Raw genomic sequence first — 11,968 nt, 5'->3', positions numbered from 1 at the left:
CTCTGAATTTTTATATTTTTTATTTTATTTCACCTTTATTTAACCAGGTAGGCTAGTTGAGAACACCTTTATTTAACCAGGTAGGCTAGTTGAGAACACCTTTATTTAACCAGGTAGGCTAGTTGAGAACACCTTTATTTAACCAGGTAGGCTAGTTGAGAACACCTTTATTTAACCAGGTAGGCTAGTTGAGAACACCTTTATTTAACCAGGTAGGCTAGTTGAGAACACCTTTATTTAACCAGGTAGGCTAGTTGAGAACACCTTTATTTAACCAGGTAGGCTAGTTGAGAACACCTTTATTTAACCAGGTAGGCTAGTTGAGAACACCTTTATTTAACCAGGTAGGCTAGTTGAGAACACCTTTATTTAACCAGGTAGGCTAGTTGAGAACACCTTTATTTAACCAGGTAGGCTAGTTGAGAACACCTTTATTTAACCAGGTAGGCTAGTTGAGAACACCTTTATTTAACCAGGTAGGCTAGTTGAGAACACCTTTATTTAACCAGGTAGGCTAGTTGAGAACACCTTTATTTAACCAGGTAGGCTAGTTGAGAACACCTTTATTTAACCAGGTAGACTAGTTGAGAACACCTTTATTTAACCAGGTAGGCTAGTTGAGAACACCTTTATTTAACCAGGTAGGCCAGTTGAGAACACCTTTATTTAACCAGGTAGGCTAGTTGAGAACACCTTTATTTAACCAGGTAGGCTAGTTGAGAACACCTTTATTTAACCAGGTAGGCTAGTTGAGAACACCTTTATTTTACCAGGTAGGCAAGTTGAGAACACCTTTATTTAACCAGGTAGGCTAGTTGAGAACACCTTTATTTAACCAGGTAGGCTAGTTGAGAACACCTTTATTTAACCAGGTAGGCCAGTTGAGAACACCTTTATTTAACCAGGTAGGCTAGTTGAGAACACCTTTATTTAACCAGGTAGGCAAGTTGAGAACAAGTTCTCATTTACAATTGCGACCTGGCCAAGATAAAGCAAAGCAGTTCGACAGATAAAACGACACAGAGTTACACATGGAGTAAAAACAAACATACAGTCAATAATGCAGTATAAACAAGTCTATATACAATGTGAGCAAATGAGGTGAGAAGGGAGGTAAAGGCAAAAAAGGCCATGATGGCAAAGTAAATACAATATAGCAAGTAAAATACTGGAATGGTAGTTTTGCAATGGAAGAATGTGCAAAGTAGAAATAAAAAATAATGGGGTGCAAAGGAGCAAAATAAATAAATAAATAAAAATTAAATACAGTTGGGAAAGAGGTAGTTGTTTGGGCTAAATTATAGGTGGGCTATGTACAGGTGCAGTAATCTGTGAGCTGCTCTGACAGTTGGTGCTTAAAGCTAGTGAGGGAGATAAGTGTTTCCAGTTTCAGAGATTTTTGTAGTTCGTTCCAGTCATTGGCAGCAGAGAACTGGAAGGAGAGGCGGCCAAAGAAAGAATTGGTTTTGGGGGTGACTAGAGAGATATACCTGCTGGAGCGTGTGCTACAGGTGGGAGATGCTATGGTGACCAGCGAGCTGAGATAAGGGGGGACTTTACCTAGCAGGGTCTTGTAGATGACATGGAGCCAGTGGGTTTGGCGACGAGTATGAAGCGAGGGCCAGCCAACGAGAGCGTACAGGTCGCAATGGTGGGTAGTATATGGGGCTTTGGTGATAAAACGGATTGCACTGTGATAGACTGCATCCAATTTGTTGAGTAGGGTATTGGAGGCTATTTTGTAAATGACATCGCCAAAGTCGAGGATTGGTAGGATGGTCAGTTTTACAAGGGTATGTTTGGCAGCATGAGTGAAGGATGCTTTGTTGCGAAATAGGAAGCCAATTCTAGATTTAACTTTGGATTGGAGATGTTTGATATGGGTCTGGAAGGAGAGTTTACAGTCTAACCAGACACATAAGTATTTGTAGTTGTCCACGTATTCTAAGTCAGAGCCGTCCAGAGTAGTGATGTTGGACAGGCGGGTAGGTGCAGGTAGCGATCGGTTGAAGAGCATGCATTTCGTTTTACTTGTATTTAAGAGCAATTGGAGGCCACGGAAGGAGAGTTGTATGGCATTGAAGCTTGCCTGGAGGGTTGTTAACACAGTGTCCAAAGAAGGGGCGGAAGTATACAGAATGGTGTCGTCTGCGTAGAGGTGGATCAGGGACTCACCAGCAGCAAGAGCGACCTCATTGATGTATATTTATAAACTGACAAGGCTCTGAATTTATAAACTGACAAGGCTCTGAATTTATAAACTGACAAGGCTCTGAATTTATGAACTGACAAGGCTCTGAATTTATGAACTACCCAAATCACACTCTGGCACTCCAGACTGAATTTACAAACGCACCATATGATTGGCGGTAAAGATGGTTTATTATATTGACAAGATACCCGAGTGACCGCCCTAACAATGGAAATGCATGTCCTCAATGAGTGAAGAAAAGTGAGATCAAGTTGGACCATTCTAGCCAATGAGAGCGCAGATATGTGTGTGAACAACAGGTAAGTCTTTTTTCTCAAAGCTGCCGGAATGACACGTCTCCACTTATATCATTACATTTGTAAAAAGCTAAACATTACGAAACGTATATTCAATAAAATAAGCCTAATGTAATTCGATACACTATAATAGCACTCCATACAAAAAAAGGCTTATCTCACGCGGACAGATTTTGGGCAGAGTAAATCCTCTCGCTTCTCCTCTTCCTCTCTGCTGGCGGCTATAATAAATTGCTGTACGTGGACTCAGTGGACGAGACAGTTGAGGAATACGGACATCACAACGCGGTTCGACGTTTATTTAGTTCTGTAGCAATACCTGTTTCGTACGCCTAAATACATACTATTTTCTGTCGAAGACTGCCATTATTTACGTGGCTATAATAATGGTGTGAAGGTGGATAAACGGCCGGGGACCAACGCTTCTCCAAGATTTCGGCGTTAATCAGTATCTGAACGCCGGTGCCGTGAACATGGATATCGACGATGGAGCAGAGGAGCTTTCCTTGGAGGAAATCTTATCGTTGTACAGCCAGCCGATCAACGAAGAGCAGGGATGGGCTGTTTGTTACCAATGTTGCAGAACTTTGGTTCAGAAACACCGGAGGATTAATTCCAAGACCTCCAGCGCTTCAGTTGGGGATTTGCCGAGAAGGATTGAAGGACCTGGCGATGTACGGATTCTGAGAGATGGAACCGTTCAATTGCACCACCAAGACAGCACAGGTAAACAACACAATTTCCGTCAAGCGGACCTACTTTGAAGCATATCTAGGCTACCCTATTTGCATGGTTAACTGAAGTGAACATAACTAATGGGTTAGGATACACACATGTATAGACGCCATGCTTCTCAGAGATTGGATCGGATTTCCACATCTTTACTGTGGCAGAGGCCTAAACCAATTACCTTGTCAATTCACTGATATTACACATGGAGCTTGAATATATAGTATTTAGGCCTACATATGTATCGTTCAGCCAAACAGGCTTAGTAATGCCTGTTAATTATGAATGCAATTATTTGTTCATGATTTAATCACTGTATCAATCATTTTTGATTGCAATATGCCTAGTAATCAAATCATATATGTTTGTAAACAATGCCTTTGACCAGGATCCATCACTCACAGACCTGATGCTCAACGGGTATTTGGCCAGAGGTCAGCTGCATCCCAATCTCTCCTTTCACCCGTAGAGTTGACTTGTTCACTTCCTTTCATTGATTTTAAAGGAAATGACTGGTATCTGGAAACTTCCTGTAGGCTAGCTGATGCCTACACCATGCTTTTCCATGTGTGGGGAGTAGTGAACGAGTGCACACTTCGGGAGGAAGGAGAGATTATTGGGACGCAACCGTGGCGTTAGAGCGGCTGCTTACCTGTGTAGTGTTGGTGAGCCTGTGGCAGAAAGCTGTAGTCTGTCTAGCATATGTTTTAATGTCTGAGTAGGTAAGGGGAAGTAGTTGACACCACAGCCGCTGGCACTGGGTTTGATTTCCTTTTCACACTGTTTATCTTATTACCCTCTGCCACACACACACACACACACAACCTCCACTCTCTCTCACTGTCGGAGGCCATTAGATGGTGATAAGTAATGGGCCCCTGGCTGGGATCGGTTGTGTTCTGGTTTGGTTTGTCAAACCTGTGTAACGTCACATCCCGAGCACAGTCTCTGTTAATGTGTCTATCACACTTCTCATCAGAAAATACAAAAACAACCCTCTTGTTTGACTGAATCAGACCTTGAGTGGTTGGGTCCTGCAGATTTATAAGGTGAAGTATTTTGGGAAGGAAGGTCTGCCTGTCCTGCCTCTGATTATGGCGGGATGGCAAACACGTGAGGTCTATTAGGCTGATGCCTAGTGTTGGCTCGCTCAGGAGCTTACCACCGGAGGGGAGTGTTGGCTCGCTCAGGAGCTTACCACCGGAGGGGAGTGTTGGCTCGCTCAGGAGCTTACCACCGGAGGGGAGGGTTGTGCTTAGGTCTAAGGCCCAGTACCTATCTGACCAATGACATACTCACTGACTGTCACCGCAAAGGCCTGTCTTTCAGACAGAATAAGGCAGTGTTTGCATTCGGATTCAGGCCAGCGGGAACTGGACCAATCAGCCTTGCAGTTTCTTCCAGTAGTATGGCAGTATGTAGTGATGTAATGAATGCGTACACATAGCTGCTCTGTAGCTCAGTCTGGATAATAACTCTCTCCTACCAACCAAGCCGCTCCAGCTGGAGACGTTATTAATGGAGACTTTATTTCATTAAGAAATACATTGAGGATCTGATGAACACAAGGCTTCAAGGCCTGGTTCCTTTTCCATGAGTAACATAACACTGTCGTGTCTTTGGCATCATTAAAGTGAAGACTGTTATTTTATCAAATCAATTCTCTGTAATTATTATTACTTGATTAAACTAATCATGTAAATGTAATTAACTAGGAAGTCGGGGCACCAAGGAAAATATTCAAATTACAAAGTTTTCCTTATTTAACTTTCAGATATTTTAATACCTGATCAATTAGTCTTCTAACTAATGAATTATTCTTTACCTCGCGTTAGTCTCATTCCAAACTTTGGTTATCTGCACGAACCCAGCCTTTTACTATGAATCATCCATACATCAATTGTCTCAATCATTTATTTACTAACTAATTAATCACAAAAATGCATAGACAAACAGTAGATGTATGGTTACAAGGAAATGATAGGGGAGGTTCCCTAGTGGGCTAAACCGATATGATGGCTTGGTGGACAAAGGGATGTGGGTGTGGACTGTGAAGTGGGTGTGGACTGTGAAGTGGGTGTGGACTGAGAAAGAGCGGGCAAGACAAAAGGGATCACTACACACAGTTGATTTCTATAAATTGAAATGCTAATCCTTTGCATATGAACGCTCATTCATTCGGGAATAATCAATATGTATATTTACGCCCAGATGTCGTTGTGATCTTCTCTGTTGGAATCCAGTCTGCTGGCGATTTCATCAGTGTGTCTCTCTCTCCTCGCTGTTTCCCTGAAATCTTTTGTGGTTATTATGGATACTTCAGAGTACCATTCAGAAATATTATCATAGAAAGATGTTTTGTCGCTATTCCCGTCTCAGGTTGACATCATTTCTAGCTGCGGACTAGTAATTAGTATCTAAGATTTGCTCTTATTCTGTAGGGATTGATAGTATCAGTTGAATCATTTCTAGCCGTGTAGCCAATGCTCCACGTGGTATGGTTTTCTAGTCTTGGTACTCAATTATTCACAATCACAGCTCACGCTGTGGGTTTGCTCAGTCTCTACTCAACTGTGGTCTGAAGATGATTTCCTCAGGAGGGGGTTTTATTCGTAACAGTAGAAAAGGGCTGTTGTGACGCCAGATCATGTCTGCGCTCACGGGGCAGACCAATTACTTAAACTATATTGAAAGAGAATTGTATTCCCTGTCAAGGTTTAACATCACCGTACATCATTTCACAAATAGTTTCATCTTTACTCATTCATTTGATAAAATAATTAGATGCAAACCCCATAATTGAGAAATGTACACATTCAGATATATAGTTGTGTGTTTTCTGTCCTCTCCGAGGTCACAATGAAACGCACTCGTTATACCTGTCCCTTAAGTGTCCACGAACCATTCACACCTTCTCACAAGTAGACATTTTGTATCAAATCCTCATTTTGGGGATCTCCATGTGAGTTCTCCATGTGAAATCCTTTGTTCTGTCTCTTTCTGCATGGCCAGGGGGACAGAGTCTCCTCCAGGAATATACAACCTGAGAGAACAGAACCTGAGTGTAAGATCAAATCAAAATGTATTTGTCACGTGCGCCGAATACAACAGGTATAGTAGACCTTACAGTGAAATGCTGAATACAACAGGTATAGTAGACCACAGTGAAATGCTGAATACAACAGGTATAGTAGACCTTACAGTGAAATGCTGAATACAACACGTATAGTAGACCTTACAGTGAAATGCTGAATACAACACGTATAGTAGACCTTACAGTGAAATGCTGACTTACAGGCTCTAACCAACAGGTGTAGACCTTACAGTGAAATGATTACTTACAGGCTCTAACCAACAGGTGTAGACCTTACAGTGAAATGATTACTTACAGGCTCTAACCAACAGGTGTAGACCTTACAGTGAAATGATTACTTACAGGCTCTAACCAACAGGTGTAGACCTTACAGTGAAATGCTGACTTACAGGCTCTAACCAACAGGTGTAGACCTTACAGTGAAATGATTACTTACAGGCTCTAACCAACAGGTGTAGACCTTACAGTGAAATGATTACTTACAGGCTCTAACCAACAGGTGTAGACCTCACAGTGAAATGCTGACTTACAGGCTCTAACCAACAGGTGTAGACCTTACAGTGAAATGATTACTTACAGGCTCTAACCAACAGGTGTAGACCTCACAGTGAAATGATTACTTACAGGCTCTAACCAACAGGTGTAGACCTTACAGTGAAATGATTACTTACAGGCTCTAACCAATAGTGCGGAGAAGAAAAAACGTGTGTGTGTAGGTAAGCAAAGAAATAAAACAACAGTAAAAAGACATTTGAAAATAAGAGTATCAAGGCTATATACAGACACCGGTTAGTCACTCGTATTTGGGTATGGTTAACCTCTCTAGGGGGACAGTCGTGTCTCACTTGACCAAAGGGAAAATGCAGAAAGCCAGATTCAAATGAAATGATATAAAAATCAAGCTTTCATTCAATCACATGTAAGATACTAAATTAAAGCTCGTTGTGAATCCAGCCAAGGCTTTTTGGTGAAAACATAAGATGCTACTATCTGATGGTAGCACAACTGTAAACAAAGAATAGCATATTTCAACCCTGCAGGCGCTACACAAAACGCAGAAATAAAATGTATGTCATGCTTTACCTTTGACCAGTTTCTTTTGTTGGCACTCCAATATGTCCCATAAACATCACAAAAGGTCCTTTTTGTTAGATTAATTCCGTCCATATATATCCAAAATGTCCAATAGAGGACGAGAGGAAACTAACACTACTTTTCAAGTCTTGGCCAACTCTCAACAGCATTACCCTTTTCCAGGATGGCCGTACTTCTTCATTGCACAAAGGAATAACCTCAACCAAATTCCAAAGACTGGTGACATCCAGTGGAAGCGGTAGGAACTGCAAACAAGTTTCTAAGAAATATAGTTTCACCATGAGAACTCAATGAACAGACAGTGACCTCAAAAATAAATAATTCTGAATGGTTAGTCCTCGGGGTTTTGCCTTCTACATAAGTTATGTTATACTCACAGACATGATTCAAACAGTTTTAGAAACTTCAGTGTTTTCTATCCAAATCTATGATTTAATATGCATATCTTATATTCTTGGCATGAGTAGCAGGAAGTTGAAATTTGAAAATTATTTATCCAAAAGTGAAAATGCTGCCCCCTATCCCAAAGAGGTTAAAATGACTATGCATATAGTCACTGATGAATAGAGTAACAGCAGTGTAAAAAGAGGGGTGGTGGGACACACCCTGGTTAGCCAATGTGCGGGAACACTGGTTCGTCAGGTCAATTGAGGTAGTATGTACATGAATGTATAGTTAGTGGCTATGCATATAAGATAAAACGAGAGCAGCAGTGTAAAAGAGGTATTAGGGGAGGGACACAATGCAAATAGTCCGGGTAACCATTTGGTTACCTGTTCAGGACTCTGATGGCTTGGGGGTAAAAACTGTTGAGGTTCATTTTTGTCCTAGACTTGGCACTCCGGTACCGCTTGCCATGCGGTAATAGATAGAACAGTCGATGGCTGGGGTCTTTGAAAATGTTCAGGGCCTTCCTCTGACACCGCCTGGTGTAGAGGTCCTGGATGGCAGGCAGCTTTGCCCCAGTAATGTACTGGGCCATACGCACTAACCTCGAAGGCCGAGCAATTGCCATACCCGACAGTGATGCAACCGGTCAGAATGCTCTCGCTGTTGCAGCTGTAGAACCTTTTGAGGATCTCTGGATCCTTGCCAAATCTCTTTGTTTCCTGAGGGTGCCCTCTTCACGACTGTCTTGGTGTGTTTGGACCATTATAGTTTTGTTGATGTGGACACCAAGGAATTTGAACCTCAACCTGCTCCACTACAGCCCCGTTGATGAGAATGGGGGCGTACTCGGTCCTCCTTTTCTTGTAGTCCACAATCATCTCCGTTACGTTGAGGGATAGGTTGTTATTCTGGCACCACCCGGCCAGGTCTCTGACCCTCCTCCCGATAGGCTGTCTTGTCGGTGATCAGGCCTACCACTGTTGTGTCGTCAGCAAACTTAATGATGGTGTTGGCGTCGTGCCTGGCCATGCAGTCGTGGGTGAACAGGAACTACAGGAGGGGACTGAGCAGGCACCCCTGGGGAGCTCCAGCGTTGAGGATCAGCGTGGCAGATGTGTTGCTACATACCCTCACCACCTGGGGGCGGCCCGCCAGGGAGTCCAGGATCCAGTTGCAGAAGGGAGGTGTTTAGTCCAAGGTTCCTTAGCTTAGTGATGAGCTTTGAGGGTACTATGGTGTTGAACGCTGAGCTGTAGTCAATTAATAGCATTCTCACATAGTTGTTCCTTTGTGAGAGAGGGGGAAGCCACTAGCTATGCCCAAAAACGGCCACTTCATGACCGTAGTATTCATATTATCTATGTTAAAGCTACAGCGGTATGTTACGAGGCCCCTGGTCTCAGCTACACAACTGAGAGATGGATGGATTGCACAGCAGGTGTAAGAAATGGGGTGTGGGAGGAGGCATGTTATTATGCCGATTGGTCTGACATCTCTTTTTAACACCAATGGCTGGGCCTGGAGGGACCTCCTCCTTCAAGATAATGTCATTCTGACTGCCCTTGTTCTGAACACCTCCAAAACAAAGGTCATGTGGTTTGGTAAGATCGCTCCTCTTTCACCCCAGCTGCCAAACAGGTGTGATTATTACCTCTGAGGGTTTAGAGCTTGAGGTATTCACCTCATACAAGTACCACCTAAAACTTCTCAACAGGAAATATTGAACCACCAGCTGATTCAGATGATGCTAGATTACGGCGACATAATGCTTATAGGACACATCACTACACTCTGTATTCCTCTGTAAACAGGTTATCATCTATGTATACACGTCGCAAGACGACCCACTGGTTGACTCTTATTTATAAAACCCTCTTAGGCCTCACTCCTCCTTATCTGAGATACAGTGCCTTGCGAAAGTATTCGGCCCCCTTGAAAGGCATTGATGGTTAGGTACATTTGTGCAACGAATGTGCTTTTTTTCCGCAAATGAGTTTTTGGTAAATCATCAGCCGTTTCGCCAAGTTGAAGTAGGCTGTGATTTGATGATAAATTAACAGGCATTGATTATATGCAACGCAGGACAAGCTAGATTAACTAGTGATTATGTGAAGATTGATTGTTTAAAAAAAAAAAAAAAGTTTAATGCTAGCAAGCAATTTACCTTGGCTCATTACAGCCACAAGGGCCTTTTGACAAGGCACTCGCGTAGCGGGTGGTCAGCCTGCCGTAGCGGGTGGTCAGCCTGCCGTAGCGGGTGGTCAGCCTGCCGTAGCGGGTGGTCAGCCTGCCGTAGCGGGTGGTCAGCCTGCCGTAGCGGGTGGTCAGCCTGCCGTAGCGGGTGGTCAGCCTGCCGTGCAGTTTCCTCATGGATTGCAATGTAATTGTCGTCCAAAAAGGCAGATTACCGATTGTTATGACAACTTCAAATCGGACCTGATTAATCGGCCATGTCAATTTAATCGGTCGGCCTCTAGTGTATATTTGACTAACTTTTTTTCTATATATTTTTTTTTTCTAGATAAACCCAGACCTCCCAACACTTCCTTAGAGGTGAGTTACATATACCCTGTTTCCAGAACTGGGCCTTGTATTCTGCTTTTACAGTAAGACTGTGGTGTGTAACATTTAGCCAGGTGTGTTTCATGTAATGAGAAGCAACCCAATTACAGAGCCCAGTGCCCACCATGAAAACCATTATAAGCCATTTGTACCAGCCTAGCGTGACCAATATGACCCAGTGGGGTTTGTACCAGCCTAGCGTGACCACTGACCCAGTGGGGTTTGTACCAGCCTAGCGTGACCACTGACCCAGTGGGGTTTGTACCAGCCTAGCGTGACCAATATGACCCAGTGGGGTTGGTACCAGCCTAGCGTGACCACTATGACCCAGTGGGGTTTGTACCAGCCTAGCGTGACCACTATAACCCAGTGGGGTTTGTACCAGCCTAGCGTGACCACTATAACCCAGTGGGGTTGGTACCAGCCTAGCATGACTACTATAACCCAGTGGGGTTGGTACCAGCCTAGCATGACTACTATAACCCAGTGGGGTTGGTACCAGCCTAGCATGACCACTATAACCCAGTGGGGGTTGGTACCAGCCTAGCATGACTACTATAACCCAGTGGGGTTGGTACCAGCCTAGCATGACTACTATAACCCAGTGGGGTTGGTACCAGCCTAGCATGACCACTATAACCCAGTGGGGTTGGTACCAGCCTAGCATGACCACTATAACCCAGTGGGGTTGGTACCAGCCTAGCATGACCACTATGACCCAGTGGGGTTCTACACATGTTATTTCATAGTTTTCATGTCTTCACTATTCTACAATGTAGAATATAATACAAATACAGGAACCTTTTGAATGACTAGGTGTGTCAACTTGACTGGTACTGTGTGTGATACGGGGAGGGACGGGACACAGTGTCTGATCTCCATGGTTGAACTGAGTGGTGTGATTGTTTTGTTTACCCAGAGATCAGTTCTCTTGCTGTTCTGATCTGGATGGTCTCGGATCATTTGATATCTGTGTGGGGCGGACAGCGCGTTTCACAAGATTGGCCTTTGCAAGGTTCTGTGCAGAACTGGCTTCATCCCCACGGCATGGGCCCGGCAGTCCCCACGGCATGGGCCCGGCAGTCCCCACGGCATGGGCCCGGCAGTCCCCACGGCATGGGCCCGGCAGTCCCCACGGCATGGGCCCGGCAGTCCCCACGGCATGGGCCCGGCAGTCCCCACGGCATGGGCCCGGCAGTCCCCACGGCATGGGCCCGGCAGTCCCCACGGCATGGGCCCGGCAGTCCCCACGGCATGGGCCCGGCAGTCCCCACGGCATGGGCCCGGCAGTCCCCACGGCATGGGCCCGGCAGTCCCCACGGCATGGGCCCGGCAGTCCCCACGGCATGGGCCCGGCAGTCCCCACGGCATGGGCCCGGCAGTCCCCACGGCATGGGCCCGGCAGTCACCTGCTGACATGAACTGTCATCATATTCCTCTTTTATTACATTTTAGAACTTGTTTTCAAATCATTCAGATTCTTAATGTTCACAATCGCTCTGGGATCGACTACTCCACCTAAATAATAACCCGATAGTGTTGCCTCTCTCTGTGATTCAGCTGGTGATTCTCCTCTAAACACCTTTCCCT

At 44.5% G+C, this 11,968-nt stretch overlaps 1 protein-coding gene across 5 annotated transcripts in view; it reads left to right on the top strand.

The window, feature by feature from the left end:
- The first annotated feature begins 2,715 nt into the window (after window positions 1–2,715).
- The window catches only part of spire1a (spire-type actin nucleation factor 1a), a 45,868-nt gene continuing 36,615 nt past the window's right edge, over window positions 2,716–11,968 (top strand). For 4 of the 5 annotated variants that reach the window (XM_031789151.1, XM_031789150.1, XM_031789149.1 and 1 more), the window contains exons 1-2: window positions 2,716–3,234; window positions 10,338–10,369. In XM_031789151.1, coding sequence (XP_031645011.1) covers window positions 2,982–3,234; window positions 10,338–10,369 — 285 coding nt within the window. In that variant the 5' untranslated portion in view covers window positions 2,716–2,981. The remainder of the gene's footprint in view (window positions 3,235–10,337; window positions 10,370–11,968) is intronic. The other variant, XM_031789153.1, reaches the window with a different exon arrangement.

This window comes from Oncorhynchus kisutch, linkage group LG14, assembly GCF_002021735.2.
Source record: "Oncorhynchus kisutch isolate 150728-3 linkage group LG14, Okis_V2, whole genome shotgun sequence".
In the NCBI taxonomy this organism is placed as follows: Eukaryota; Metazoa; Chordata; class Actinopteri; order Salmoniformes; family Salmonidae; genus Oncorhynchus; species Oncorhynchus kisutch.
Note: the sequence above shows the minus strand (reverse complement) of the source record. Positions and strands in the feature narration are given on the sequence as shown.